The 15,547-nt window shown below is 35.8% G+C and overlaps 3 protein-coding genes across 3 annotated transcripts; all 3 read right to left on the bottom strand.

Moving 5' to 3' along the window:
* Positions 1–2,711: 2,711 nt before the first annotated feature.
* Positions 2,712–5,468, bottom strand: si:dkey-3k24.8 (lysophosphatidic acid receptor 6). The gene is made up of 2 exons (XM_067400421.1): positions 5,337–5,468; positions 2,712–4,554 (listed from the first exon to the last, which is right to left on the bottom strand). Exon 2 carries the CDS (start codon positions 4,515–4,517, stop codon positions 3,567–3,569), a length of 951 nt encoding a protein of 316 aa, XP_067256522.1. The 5' UTR covers positions 4,518–4,554; positions 5,337–5,468; the 3' UTR covers positions 2,712–3,566.
* Positions 5,469–6,063: 595 nt separating this feature from the next.
* tm4sf21b (transmembrane 4 L six family member 21b) lies at positions 6,064–10,090 on the bottom strand. The gene is made up of 5 exons (XM_067400422.1): positions 9,840–10,090; positions 9,587–9,652; positions 8,948–9,084; positions 6,365–6,551; positions 6,064–6,202 (listed from the first exon to the last, which is right to left on the bottom strand). Exons 1-5 carry the CDS (start codon positions 10,029–10,031, stop codon positions 6,191–6,193), a joined length of 594 nt encoding a protein of 197 aa, XP_067256523.1. The 5' UTR covers positions 10,032–10,090; the 3' UTR covers positions 6,064–6,190.
* Positions 10,091–11,135: 1,045 nt separating this feature from the next.
* mblac1 (metallo-beta-lactamase domain containing 1) lies at positions 11,136–15,394 on the bottom strand. The gene is made up of 2 exons (XM_067400425.1): positions 14,990–15,394; positions 11,136–12,122 (listed from the first exon to the last, which is right to left on the bottom strand). The coding sequence occupies exons 1-2, from the start codon at positions 15,392–15,394 to the stop codon at positions 11,883–11,885; spliced, it is 645 nt and encodes a 214-aa protein (XP_067256526.1). The 3' UTR covers positions 11,136–11,882.
* Positions 15,395–15,547: the final 153 nt, after the last annotated feature.

The raw sequence follows: 15,547 nt of genomic DNA on the forward strand, positions 1-15,547 counted from the left end.
GATGCAGAAAAGAGTCTCTTCGATTCTGTGCTTAAACCTGATGTAGAGCACATAGGTAGAAACATTAATCAATTTCATATTGATTTCTAGAAGCAAAATTATTCATAATATGTACCTAAACAAAAACAAGAATGGGGTATCCGCTGCTCCAACAAAGACAGAGGATGGTAAAAGTTGGAGGATGGTAGCTAACGCGTAACAATAGCAAAGAAATCTTAGTTTTTAAGTGTTTTCACAGTGGGAGAACTACTATTATTCCCAGTTTCCCAACCCTTCCTCCACAGCGCGCGACCCATCCCCTCTACCCCCTTTAGCATTGTTCTGTTCACCTACGGGACGGGCACACTCCACTGAAGCACGCCAAGATCTCTTTTTCTGCTGTTGTCCGGCCATAATGACCCACAGTCAACGGAATAATAGACAGGGTGCCAAATCCCTAATGGCCATCTTAAACTCTTCAGCAGCCCAGAAAAACACAGCAAGAGAAAGACTGATTCGATAAATTAGGAGAATTGTGCGCAACAGACAGTTCGCATCACCATATTTAAGCTAACCTAGAGTAAATGACAGAAGAAGAAAAAAAACGTGTCAAATTAAACATTAATTAGTTTTTAAGAATGTTTGTTAGCTTGCGAACAGACATTTTCTAATATTTTGGGGATTTTCTAATATTAAGGGGCCGTTCAGATATCCTGTCTAAAAACCAAAGAGTTTAAAACCCAAGAGGCGACACTCTGATTATATTTGGGTAACAGTCACTAGGTGGCGCTCCGGTAGCGCGGCCGCCATTATGGGGTGAAAATACTAACTGGACCATAGAATCCTTCACATCTTACACACCCAAAATCAGCGAATTTCACTGCCAAATCAGACGCGCAATAGAACAGTTTTCAAATGAAATCATCAGTAAATCGAATGGCTCCTACAGTAAATGTTGTATTGTCTTATTTTATTTTATTTTACCAGTTGTGAAATCCAACCATTCATCCATCTGAGGTAAGTTAGCCTACTTTATTGAGTATTTCCATTTTATGCAACTTTCCACATTTATTAATAGTAAATTAATAATTAAAAAAAAAAAAAATTTAGACATTAGACAAAACTGCAAAATCAAGCTGTTATATTCATATGCCATTTATTGTCCAACATTCCCAGTTTTTCTGATGCATGTCCTTAATTTAATTTCATATGTTGGTAATAATTCAGTGTTTATAATGCTAATACTTGAACTTCAAAGAATTTTAACCCAAACTGACTGGGTTTCTAGAGAGCAAAGGTTTTGTGAAAAAAGTGGAAGTCTTAAACACAGTCTGTAAAATAAACTGTAAAAAGGATTTGATGATCACTAGTGATAGTATTTTCTGTGTTGTCATCATTCAGTTTGGATTTCAGCTTTAATGTACGTTTTATTTTTTAACAAAGCAGCTGATGTTGCCATAGAAACTAGTGAACTGCCGAGTCGCTTTCACCACAAAATGGCGGAAACGCAGGGCTGCTGCTGGGCACCGGTGTTTCAATGGAACGTTCTATTGAGTGTCGCTTCTTGTTATTGTATATTCTTTGCATGAACTGCGCTCTCCACGAGGACGAGGAAGTTTCAGCAAAGGATTCTTGTCACATGATTCTTGTCACATGACCTGCGGTGCACTTGTGGCATTCTTGATCGTACACCATGCACATGCGCAGTTCACATTCTACCTCAAATTACTATAAATGCTTCTAAGTGACCGTTACAGCACCTGGAAAAAAAAAGCAGAGCATGTGTGTTGCGACCGTGACACTTCCACTATGTGCGCGCCTGCCGCGTGGCTACATTTGAAATAACGAATTTGAGCGTGCAAAAGACGCAATATGTGAACGGCCCCTAACTGTGGAATATGTTTATGATGGATGGATGTGGATGGAGACATTTTCTTCAGTTCATACTCGTTTAGTAACGCTTACTGCCATTATAAAGCTCGGATGCATCAGGATATTTGTTAATATTTCTCTGATTGTGTTCATCAGAAAGAAGAAAGTCATATACACCTAGGATGGCTTGAGGGTGAGTAAAGCTTGGGGTGATTTTAATTTGAAAGTGAACTAATCCTTTAATTTGACAGATAATCTGTTCCATTATACAACAGCTGATGTTTGATTTAGCCTACCACCGGGGGGGTGCTTAATTTACAACAGCGACGTTAAAGTGCAAAATTTGAATGGAATAGCCTATACTCCTGGCTCTAATGCTGTATGGGTTTGAGAACTTTAGTTCCCATGGGCAATTTATGGGTAAGTTAGTCAATCACACATGCAGGAGACTTGAAGAGTATTCACATGCATCTTTATCAAAATCTTTATTTTGCCATTAAAGGGTTAATTCACCCAAAGATGAAAATCCTGTCATCATTTACTCACCCTTGAGTTGTTCCAAACCTGTATACATTTCTTTGTTTTGTTGAACACAAAGGAATATATTTTGAAGAATGTTTGTAACCAAACAGTTGATGGGCCCCTTTGACTTCCATAATATGAGGAAAAAATACTATGTAAGTCAATGCACAAGTAACAACCATTTGGTTACAGACATTCTTCAAAATATCTTCCTTTGTGTTCAACAGAACAAAAAATTCATACAGGTTTGGAACAACCCGAGGGTGAGTAAATGATGACAGAATTTTCATTCAACTATCCCTTTAAGATTATATCCCAGAAAATCGGACCTAGTTATTTTTTATTTCTCTTTGTCACCTCTCAGAAAAAGAAAATCACATGGATTGATAGAAATTAATAATTACAACTGCAAAAAGAGACTAAACACTTTTATTAACATATATATATATATATATATATATATATATATATATATATATATATATACACATGAGAAGATTTTCGTTATGCTCAGAACATGCACACCAGGTCAAACGGATGTGAGACTAGAGAGGGGGAAGGGTGTGGAAATGGGCAGGAAAGAGGGTTTGGTGGTTTTTTAAAGCTATTTCACTATACTTTAATTTTAAAACGTTCAAGAGTAACAATAAATTCTAAACAATTAAACTTAAATTAACTTAAACACATATGTACATATATTATTTTAAGTAAATTTCAAAAATACATGCAAAATTATGCTTACAAACAGTAACAAATACAACAACAAAACACCATTGCACAACTGAAAGGCTATGAATGGTTTAAAAAATGTAAAAACTTTACAAATATATAAATGTGGATATGCTCATAGAACATGTTCACTATAAATAATGGTCTTAAATTCTCAATCTTGCATATGTGAGGAGAACCAAGGCCCTCTAAAAAGGAACTTAAACTTTACATTACACTTATTTGCAAACATTGTTTGCATGCAGTCAGCAGCTCACCCACGAGTGACTTGTGGCTTCCTTTTTTCTTCGTTCTTTGTTTTTAAACGTATGAGTCATATTCGACTGAACTCTCTTATCTCTAGATATGTACTTCCTATTAAAGCCGAAATCTATGTGAGAACTTTCATGTCAACCAATTCACTGTAAGCACGAGAGACCTGCAAAATGTTCATTTTCATCTTCAGAGTTGAGTTCAGCTGCCGCTTACGTTGTGAGCGGGGCACGTGAACGGTTGTTTCCGTCCGAGCTGTGGCTGTTTGTTTGCCATTTTCTGCGTACAGCGGTAGTTTCAACGTCCATTTTTCTTCGAAACGTCTCTGTTGTGAAGTAGTAGGCCAGGGGGTCGAGCATTGCATTCAGGCAAGCTACCATGAGGCTGTACCGGTAGGCGGTCAACAGTGAGCACGGTGTGTTCTTTTCATAGGCATAAAGTACCACAAGAATAACGTGATAAGGTAGAAAACAGAACAGAAAGATCGCCAAGTTAGCTATTATCATCCTTTTAATCTTTCCACTGTCTACTAGGTCACTAGTCTGGACAGCCGTGCTTTTGCTTAGAGCCCGGACGAGCCCCCATGAGCTGATAATCATAACGGTTAGTGGGATCCCAAACCCAACAATTAGCGTGGAAATGAGAGCAGATGTTTGAGTGGCATAGCTCGGAAAATTTCCAAAACACATGCTCGTATTAGTGCCATTCAGATTTTTTTTTAAATAGACCGTAAAGCTCGTTCCAATTGTTAGGATCCAGATTCCCAGACATATGCACCATGCTTTCTTGCGGCCCTCACGGACTCGAGAAGACAACGGGAAGCAGACCGCTATGCAACGGTCAAAGCTAATGCATGTGAGGAGGAGGATGCTACTATACATGTTAGTTAGCATTACGAGACCGGTAACATCACATAATTGCTTGGGCGAAATCGCCAACCCCGTGTGGAAAAGGATCCGCACTGGAAGCATGCAAACCAGAAGAACATCAGCAAAGGCTAGGTGAACCATGTATGTCATGGTGTGCGACTGTGATTTAGAGCTACGGAAAAAAATTACAAGTGCGGTGACGTTGAGCGTCAGTCCAAATATGAAGACCACTGAATACACAGTGACAAAAACCACATTCTGCCGTTCTGAATGTGGACATGTAGAATTCATCATTGCTGATCTTAGGATTTATCTCCTTGACTTAAATAGCCTGTAATGACAGAGAAACAAAGAGTTGGGTAATGAAATGTTATCAACTAGCTATATCATGCTTAGAAATTGCAAAAGAAATCGCATGTTTCATATTTAAAAGTTCTTCAAAGTATTGCAATCATACAGTAGCTTGCCTCAGTAGGAAATTAAAAAAAATAAAAAAAGAAAAGGGGGGGATCTTCGAGTATACCTTTCCTCCTACTCGACGCGTTTAGAAAACTGTGTAGGGTTAACACTTGTATTTTTAAAGGTCAAGTGACATAAAGGGTACAATGTACATTTCAGAACTTGTTAGAATTTTGCACAAGGGTTATGTGAGATAAAAAAAAAAAGAAGAAAACTCTTTTTGCACATTTTAATGCTGTTTTTACTGTTGTATCCCTTGCTTATGAACAGAAAATGGGTTAACAAAGTCAAAACTGTCAAATTCAGTTGCAATTTTGCTTGTTTTATTTATATATATATATATATATATATATATATATATATATATATAGTTATTTAGTTATTTTTTTACAGCTTACTACTTGCACACTAAATTAAAATAATACTTTTAAACTAACGTGTCTTATATATACATATACAATTTATTTAATGTCAGGACTGCAATAAAAAAACATTGCCTAAAAATACCATTTATGTATTTACAGACAAGCCATATGGCAGAGAAGTCGTATGCCATTAATACACCTAGAATATCTTTAAATTTTATCATTTACATTTACAATATTTCAGATGTCAGAGAAAAATTCAGACCCAGGCAGGTTATTGTAGACTTACCGTTTTTGTTATGAAGAAGAGAGTTTCTTCTGTTGGTACTGATGCTGAAGACTTCTTCTTCTGCAGTTGCAATCTCATTTCTCCTCGTCTTCAATTCAGGAAGTGTTTTGTGGTGAGTACTCGTCATGTCTGTGTTCTTTTTAATGTGTTATCTTATGCTACACTGAAAAACACATATATCCACATCCAAAAACCACATTGAACTCCTCAGTAATAGGTCACAAAAAAGAGAAACATGCAATAAAAGAGCCAAAACCTGTTGAAAGTTTTATTCAGAATAAAATGTGTTAAACGTCTGTCAAATTAGATCTTAGTAAAAACAAAAGGTCTGCCTGACACAATCTTCATAAGAACAACCCAATACTTCCTCCATCGTAAATTGCAAATGCCACCAGTATCAGCTCCTGATGTAACACTTGGAAGGGGCGTTTTTTTTAAAGAAATAATTAATTATGTATCTATATTCATTTTAATAAATGAAAAATGTCTATGTAAATGCATTGATTTTAACATAACATTGAACTATCATTTAAAACATCCAAATATTTTACAACATAAAATAAGAAAACAAATAACACTTTAACATATTTACATTTACACAACAAATGAACTCATTTTATTCACATTGATGATCAGGGAATGTTTCCTGCCACATTTTCTCAGTCTATTATTCAATAGCATGACATGCTAACAACGTTTCAATAGAAAAGATGTTAATCAGTGGCGTAAGTTTTACAGGTCCTTTCTTGTTAATTACTGTTCACTTCCACATCTGTCACACTGATCAGTACTGAGAACCAATGTGTGGCAATAGATCTTGATCCTGTGTTATCTGGTCTGTTGCCATTTTGAACTTATGTCACCACCTAAAGGAATAAAACATAATTAAGACCCACTATCAGATCATTTTACAAGGCACCATGCTAAAACCATAAATCAGTCTTATTATTAAACATTGAATACCATCAGTAAAAAAAGCAGTAAATGAATAATGGAATGACCTTTAGAAATCAAGTCACCATACACACCTCTTTGCGATTGCATGTACCACACATGCATCCAAAGAGGCCGTTGAGCACCTGAAATCCACAGAGCAGCAGTTCTAAACAAGCAGCCACCAGCAGGGCAGCAAACAGGCCAATGTTGAACTCCACAATATTTTCTGGCTCTTTGCAAGTGTCCCAAATGTCAGGGTTTCCCAAGTAGTTTTCAGTGCTGCAAAATTAAATAAATAAATAACAACAAAAAGACATTAAAAGCAGTAAAGTACATTACTGTACTGTACATTACTGCAGTACATTATTTTGATGTACATTATTATATTAAAATATTATTTTCTTGCACATTTTTGTGATCAAAAAGCCCTATTGTAGTTGTCATGAAGGCCATTTTTATCCTTATTCCTATGCCCCATGACACATTGTGCAAAGGATGTGACTTCAGTTAAACTGTAATCAGTGTGTTGAAAACACTGAAAACACTTTGTTGCAAGATTACGCAACTTTTCAGACTACCCTAGCATTTTTTTTTTCTTTCTCTAAAAAGCACCAAGCAACAAATTTAGCTATTTTTAAAATGTATTTGGCAAATTTCAGCATATTTTGAAAAGTGACTCAAACAATAAAAAAGGCTCATATTTTCATCTAAATTACACAAAAAGAGGAAACCATTGAACAGCTAGCTAACCAAGCAGCACATCAGCCTGGAGAGAGCTGAAGAAAGATGCACACACATCATATGTGAATTAAGTTGAGAGTTGCAATTTTTCAATAATAATTGTTCATCAGCATGTTATTAGCTTGGTCCTAAAATTGTTCAATTAGGTACACTGTGAGAAAAATGGAAAAGGTACTGGTAATTTTCTGCCATACAGGACATAAAACACAAAATTGAATTTAAAACACCTGTGAAAAATCAATACGGATAATTCCTTCATATTAACACAGTACATTGTGCCCTATTTTTACAGACTTATTTAGAGTGTGGCATTAATTACCAATGCATTGTTTAAAACTGTATTTTTTTTACTACACTCTAAAAACTGCTGGGTTAAATATGGACAAAACCAGGGATTGGGTTGTTTTCACCCAGCCATTTTTTTCAACCAATTTTGGATTTATTTTTTAGCCAGCAATATAGTACACTCTAAAAAAATGCTGGGTTAAAAACAACCCAAGTTGGGTTGAAAATGGACAAACCCAGCAATTGGGTTGTTTTAACCCAGCAGTTGGGTTAAATGTTTGCCCAACCTGCTGGGTAGATTTACTTAACTCAGCTATTGTTTAAAAATTACAGTATTGCTTACTTAAAATGAACCCAAAATATCTTAAAAAAATTTACATTTATTAATATGTTTAATAAATGAACATTTTAATTTCATTTTAGATTCATTTTAAGTAATCCATATAGTCATTTTCAAACAATAGTTGGGTTAAATAAAACTACCCAGCTGGTTCGGCAAACATTTAACCCAACAGTTGGGTTAAAACAACCCAATCGCTGGGTTTGTCCATTTTCAACCCAACTTGGGTTGTTTTTAACCCAGCATTTTTTAGAGTGTAATATAGTAAAAGGCATGTTTTTGCTCACCCCCAAATAGGGGCAAATTTGTGGGGTATTTTAAGCTGAAACTTGACCAGACCAGAGACTTATATTACATCATGTGAAAGAGGGCATAATAGGTGCCTTTTAACCCAACCTGCTGGGTTTGTCCATATTTTACCCAGCTTGGGTTGTTTTTAACCCAGCATTTTTTAGAGTGTAGATAATAAGAGAATATGAAAATATAACTGTTCAATAATTCAATGTTGCATTTAAAAATAAAAATATCTGATCATAAATATCGTAAACTGATAAATATCTGATCATAGATACATAGCATCGTTTAGCAAGAAATCGACCTGCCTTCAGCAACTTCCCCTGAAAATAAGTTGCCAACACTGAAAGGCTCGATCTATTCCAAGTAGGGATTCTCCTCTAGGCTTAAGTTTAAGAAGAAAAAAAAACTCGGTAGGCTACAATGAGATGGCATTATTCTACTATGTTCATTTACTCAAGCGTTGCGTGATACTATAGTTATTTGCGTCACTTTGACAGATAATAAATTGTATTTACCTGTGAAAACAAACCTGGAAAGAGACGCGAGGATTTGAGGAGAAAAACGAGAGATTCTTCGTTCATTCCAATGAATAATTAATGGGATATATCGTAAATTAAAAAGCGACAACAAACCATAAAAAACAGTGTATGTTGTCCTTTTTCATACTATTGCAGCGGAATGCAAAGGGGAAAAAAGAAAATACTCATGCAGCGACTGAAAAGAGCTCTTGATATTCTTGTAATGGCATGACACCTTAAAATAACACGTCACGTAATTCTCACGATGTCTAAAAATAAAACATGTAGTTGCCAGCTCATTCAGTCAAACTGACGTTTAGACTTTGTTTGAAGGGCAACCTTATAATTTGAAATGATTCATTTCAGTCTTTTTGAATGGAAGTTCCCCAAACCGGAAGTGCCACCCATAATTCAAAACGCAGTAGGCTCGTCAGGAAAAAGGTGGATAGGATGTTTTGAGTTCTGAAAATAGAATGGACCATTCATTTTCACACCTGTTCATGAATGGTCTGCTCCAATCACCATGTTCAGGCAAGCAAACTGGTCCATTAATCAAACCAAGCACTGCTATAACACCACTGTACAAAGCACCAACCACACCAACTGCAGCAAAGATAATGGACAGGAACATCTAATGGACAAAGAGAACACAACCGATGTAGGTCAGTTAAAGGTTCACTAAGTGAAAAAATTTGGTCATAATCGCTTAATTTGCTTATGTTGAAGAAATTGCCTAAAAATGAAAATTCTGTCATCATGACATAAGCCTGTATGTCTTTACTTTTTATGAAACACAAAAGCTATTTTGAATATTTCAACTGTTTTCACCCATACAATAAAAGTAAGTGGGGTCCAAAACAACTTTGACTTTCATTGTATGGACAAAAAAAATAAAGAAAAATAAAATGTGCCAATTCGAAAAAACATGAGGAAAGCCATACAAGTTTGGGACGACATAAGGGTCATTAAATGATGACAAAATGTTCAATTTTGGGTGGACTATCCCTTTAAAATGATGAATATTCCTTTAGGTAAAGCGGACACACCTACTTTCCTGCTTAAGCACTAATTCAATTAAAGTCAAGAGTGTAGATCTAGAAAAAAATTGAATCTGTGACCCTAGCAGAACTCACCCCACAGCGGTTTGCACAACAGCCTTCTCTCCCAGTGCTATGGATGTGAATCGCAGGAATTAATACCTAAAAGAGAAAAACAGCAGACATTATCAACATAAAATATGTTAAAGAAGAGATACAGCCTACAATGCATTCCAGAAGCCAGAATGGATGCTCTCGGGTAAATAGTGCCAAGAAACTGGTCGGACAACACCAACAGAAATGTCAAGGGAAAACTCGATAACAATACAACGAGATAGAATTTCCTCACCAAGATACCTCCTCCAACAACGCCTCCCATGTATTTGATCTCATCTGTAAGACGGTAGAGCCCCTCTGCATCCTCCTTAGAATAAGTAATTTGAAAATCAGGGAAAAACAGAAAAATGTTGCAGATGATGGACAGCAGTGCCAGCGGATAGAGGCTGATGCCAATAAACTTGGCGCACTTTCCTGTACACATAATGTAAATATTCTGTTTTGGTATGGTTCAGAAATATTAAACAGACTTGAAGTGCGTAAGCCTTTATTCTCTATAGTGCTAAAATGACAAGAGGACAGATTATAAATGCTCTAGATTAACACGCCTATCTGACGTCAGGTCAGGTACTCATGTCACATCTTATGATATATTAGTTGTCATAAAAATATAATTGTACTTTGAATTATCAGTGTCACTGTTTCAAAAACAGTCAACATACTGAATGATTGTATTAGACAGAAAACTGTGTTTTGCACTAAGGAGATATTCTTAATGCTTTTGTTATTGCTAACCATTTAACCATATAAAGTAAATAGGTGCAATGCTTGCAATGATATTTATTCAGGGCTAACATATGACATTTATATTATTCTGCTATCTATCTTGGATAATTTGATCAATGAACGTTATCTGCTGTTGCAGGTGTGAGCCTGTATGTGTGTGACTCTTTACTGAACTCTGAACCTTTTAGAGCACTTATGTGCAGATCCCACATGCCCTCTAATCAGGAAATCTATTAGTCAGTGGAAACTCTGACCAAGTTCCTACTACTGCATCAAACAGTTATTTTATGTACGACAGCATACGTCAAACCTATGGGAAATGGATCAAGGTACAGATTTGTGAACATTTCTATTATTAGAACATTTTGTTTTATTATAACTGCTAATCTAATTTTTAAGATGGGATAAATTAAATCAAAATGTTTTGGTTTGTTCACCACAAAACTCAATTACTTCACCATTACAGTATTAATCAAATGTGTGGTTGGACTTTACTGTTTTTTGGTTAACCACTGTGAGAAACCTTTGACATCAATGACCTTTATTTGAACTTAATTTAAAGTATGATGTTGTACAAAGCAGCAACAGACCAGTGAGCCACCACTAAAATTGAAACAATCAATTTACATCTAATATTTTTGCCAGTAAGGGCGAGTAAATGTGCAAAAATACACTACTTGTATAGGAATTCATTTCTGAAGCAGATGTTTTCAGGTCCTAATGATGATTTGGACTGAGTATGAGAAGAAAAAAAACACATGCAAACATAGTAAAATGCTTCACATTTATGTTGACACAGAATAATCATAAAGCATTTATTTTGATGGGTAAGTCAATGGTGCCTCACAACCATTTGGTTACAAACATTCTTCAAAATATCTTCCTTTGTGTTCAACAGAACAAAGAAATGTATACAGGTTTGGAACAACTTGAGGGTGACACAGTCACAGACTTGAGTTCACAACAGCAAAGGTTTAATTTTTTATTACCTATGTATAAAAAAATAAGATGGCACACACAAAATTTCCATCTATACATTATTATGGGAAAGTACATTCATTCTAAGAATGAAAACTTTGATCCTTATTTACTGCCAGGTCACCAAATCTGACGTCAGTTATCTTCCATAACCACCTTTTGTCACATGACTTACAAATAAGATAAAGCCTAAAAATAACCTTAAAACAAGTGGGTCAGTGGCTTGGCAGTCGTTATAAATAAACTAAAAAACTAAGATTAGAACTCATGGTCAACATTCATTTCACACCCAGAGTACTGCAACTCATTTACACAGCAATTTATGTCATCATACTGTACATTGGTTATATTATACCATGCAGTTGAACTTGTGAAATTAACTTTTTTTTTTTTTTAACTAAAAAAAGGAACAGCCAGTAGCCTAATCTGAAATACATTTGAGAAATATGAATGGTATGGTATTATGAATTATATAAATTAATGTGTTTTTTATTTCATAAATGCAGTAATCAATTCACTGTAATTGCTCTGTTTATAACTCAACCTCAGGTCCAGGATTTCATCAATGCCATTATTCCTTGTGGACTCTAAATAATGGCCCATGTCCAGGAATTATTACATCCGCAATCTGTAACACCTTCTGTCGATTGGTCTCTTGTATCTCAGGGTTCTCGCTCAGCTCCTTCCAAGAGTCTTCATCATGGCAGCGTTCAAACAAGTCTCCAGCAACAAGTACTGTACCCTCTGATGTTCCCTTTACCAGGACACTGACATCTCTGCCCATGTGGCCAGGTGTTGGAATGACGGATACCTTGTGGATAAAATGGATTACTGAACTGGTGTGAACTAATTATATATATATATATATATACATACACAGGAGTTATATTGAGCCCCGGCACATAGAGATTTTTTGCCCAATCATAAACAACTGCTTCATTCTTGATTCAGCCTTTTGAATGAATTGTTTCAGTGGGTCACTCATTAAGACGGTCATTTGCCGCCATCTACTGGTGATTTAATTTCATGTTTAAAAGTATAAATTTCCTACTAACATTTCTTATTTGTCTATTCAAAAATATTTAAAGAATCTCATAACATTATTGAATGCATTTGTACTTTTTCAGTGTAAATTATTTAATTTGGTAACAGCCCTATAGTGTCTTACTATTTTAATTTATCAAATGTAAGAATTTGAAATAAAAGATTAAACATACATTTTATTAGATTGGGGAGAATGCTCATTATAAAGGTTAATAAAATACCCCCCAGGGTAAATAACATAAATATGCAGATTTAAATATGTCACTGCTAATAAAACACTGATGAGAATGTTGCTTGTTTCAGAATCAATTTACAACACAAAAAAATCCTTTTTTTTTCTCCAGGCGAGCTACTTTTGAATGGCCAATTTAGTTGTCCAAAGGACAAGCACAAAACAAGGCTTAATGTCGAACTCTGTATTTTGTATTTATATTCTCTCCTTTAATGGTAGCATCACTCTTATATTTGATACTGACACAAAGGAGAAGGCACAGGCCTACAGAAAGATTTTATTGTCATCAGATGTAGCCTTGCACACTATCAGCATCTATAGAATGATCAAAATCAGCATTTTAGTGTTCATAGCAGAGGGCTCTCTCAACTTGTTATATTTTAGTTTGTCAATTGACTCGATTTTGTAGTCTTCGCATACACATGCACCCCTGAAACCTCAGAGCCCCCCACATAACAACTTAACAATTTAACCCCTGTGTGTGTGTATATATATATATATATATATATATATATATATATATATATATATATATATATATATATATATATATATATGTATGTATGTATACACACACACACTGCAAGAAAAAGTATGTGAACTGTGTGTGGTTACCTGGATGATGTAGTGACTGAATGATTTTGAGATCCGTCTTTTCACACTGAGGACAACTGAGAGACTCAACCATCTATTAAAAAAGGTTCAAACATTCACTCATGCTCCAGAAGGAAACACGTTGCATTAAGAGCCAGGGGGTGAAAACTTTTGGAATTTGAAGATCAAGGTAAATTGTATTTAATTTGTCTTCCAGGAAACATGCAAGTATCTTCTATTGCTTCCGAAGGGCAGTACTAAATTAAAAAAAAGTAAGAAAAATGTAGACCTCTTTATCCTGTTCAAAAGTTTTCATCCCCCGACTCTTAATGCATTGTGTTTCCTTCTGGAGCATCAGTGAATGTTTGAACCTTTTTTAATAGTTGTGTTTGAGTCTCTCAGTTGTCCTCAGTGTGAAAAGATGGATGTCAAAATCATCCAGTAACTGCTGTAAAAGGTTCAAATATGCAAAAGATGATGGAAAACTGATGAATCTGCAGAACCTGGAGATTTTTTCTGAAGAACAGAGCTCAGTTTAACTGCTCAGGACAAACAAGAGACTCATGAACAACCACGCACAGTACTGAGAATCAATTGTTCACAAACTTCTGAACCAAGTCATTTTAATAAATTCATCTTTCTTTTTTTTTTTGGTCTTATTGATTATCTGTAAACATCTTTTATGTAAAATATCTTACTCAGGACAGTACTAAATAAAAAATAACATGCATTTTGTATGATCTCTCTTATTTTGTTAAAGGTGCCCTAGAACTTCTTTTTAAAAGATGTAATATAAGTCTAAGGTGTCCCCTGAATGTGTCTGTGAAGTTTCAGCTCAAAATACCCCATAGATTTTTTTTTATTAATTTTTTTAACTGCCTATTTTGGGGCATCATTAACTATTCACCGATATATAGGTTGCGGCCCCTTTAATTCTCCCGCTCCCCCGCCTCGGAGCTCGCGCTTGCCTTGAACAGCATAAACACAGTTCACACAGCTAATATAACCCTCTAAATGGATCTTTACAAGATGTTCGTCATGCATGCTGCGTGCATGTGTCGGATCATGTGAGTATTGTATTTATTTGGACGTTTACATTTGATTCTGAATGAGTTTGATAGTGCTCCGTGGCTAAAGCTAACATTACACACTGTTGGAGAGATTTATAAAGAATGAAGTTGTGTTTATGAATTATACAGACTGCAAGTGTTTAATAATGAAAATAACGACAGCTCTTGTCTCCATGAATACAGTAATAAACGATGGTAACTTTAACCACATTTAACAGTACATTAGCAACATGCTAACGCAAGATTTAGAAAGACAATTCACGAATATCACTAAAAATATCATGTTATCATGGATCATGTCAGTTATTATTGCTCCATCTGCCATTTTTCGCTGTTCTCCTTGCTTGCTTACATAGTCTGATGATTCAGCTGTGTTGCTCCAGACGTCCTGCCCTTGTCTAATGGCTTGAACATGGGCTGGCATATGCAAATATTGGGGGCGTACACCCCAGCTGTTACGTAACAGTCGGTGTTATGTTGAGATTCGCCTGTTCTTCGGAGGTCTTTTAAACAAATGAGATTTAAGAAGGGGGAAACAATGGAGTTTTAAACTCAGTGTATGTCTCTTGTTATTCAACTATGCCAAGGTGAATTCAATATTTAATTCTAGGGCACATTTAAATTTTCACATTATTTTGCACATTTTCACAGATTCTGCAAGTGGTTCACATACTTTTTCTTGCAACTGTATATATAGTTACTACCATTATGGCCCTATATGACATATGGATAACTTACAAAATCATCAATAGGGTATGGCTGTCCCTCAGCCAATTGGTTTGGCAGATATCGATCCCCCACACTTATGTCACATCCCACAATTATTTTGGCGTGTGGAAACAATCCCAAGTTTCCCACGTGGTCAGAGTGGCCGTGGGTTCCGACTACTATAGCAACACTATCTGTCGTCATACCCTTCTCCTTGAGTTTTTCGACGAGGAAGTCTCTGTCCCAAGGACCCCCGGTGTCTACTAGAATAGTCTGTGGTCCGGTAATTAAAGAAATGGTACCGTCAGCTCTAAACGAGCCGTCTGCTTCAGCTGTGCAATAGCCCTCTTTCAAAACTGACACGCAGTACGGCTGGCCTGAAATGACGGAATTGATGCCAGATTCACTCTTTCTTATTGAGCGATGCATGTCCATATGAGCCCGAGTAATCAGGATAATTTGAACTCAAAGAAACAAAGTTTACTACAACTGAAATGTCAGTTTCACTATCGCGTCATAAACTTCTACGGAAAGTCACTGAGGACAAACTACCAAAGCAGGATCTTTTAGATGAGTTATGGAACAATG

The sequence above is a fragment of the Chanodichthys erythropterus genome, chromosome 11 (assembly GCF_024489055.1).
Source record: "Chanodichthys erythropterus isolate Z2021 chromosome 11, ASM2448905v1, whole genome shotgun sequence".
Lineage (NCBI taxonomy): Eukaryota > Metazoa > Chordata > Actinopteri > Cypriniformes > Xenocyprididae > Chanodichthys > Chanodichthys erythropterus.

Coding starts and splice junctions, on each gene's coding strand:
- si:dkey-3k24.8 (XM_067400421.1), bottom strand. CDS start 4,517: ATGATGAATTCTACATGTCCACATTCAGAACGGCAGAATGTGGTTTTT.
- tm4sf21b (XM_067400422.1), bottom strand. CDS start 10,031: ATGTGTACAGGAAAGTGCGCCAAGTTTATTGGCATCAGCCTCTATCCG. Junction 9,085..9,586: donor GTTGTGCAAACCGCTGTGGG/GTGAGTTCTGCT, acceptor TTTGTCCATTAG/ATGTTCCTGTCCATTATCTT. Junction 6,552..8,947: donor AGCAGACCATTCATGAACAG/GTGTGAAAATGA, acceptor TTAATTTTGCAG/CACTGAAAACTACTTGGGAA.
- mblac1 (XM_067400425.1), bottom strand. CDS start 15,394: ATGGACATGCATCGCTCAATAAGAAAGAGTGAATCTGGCATCAATTCC. Junction 12,123..14,989: donor CATACCCTATTGATGATTTT/GTAAGTTATCCA, acceptor TTTATCCACAAG/GTATCCGTCATTCCAACACC.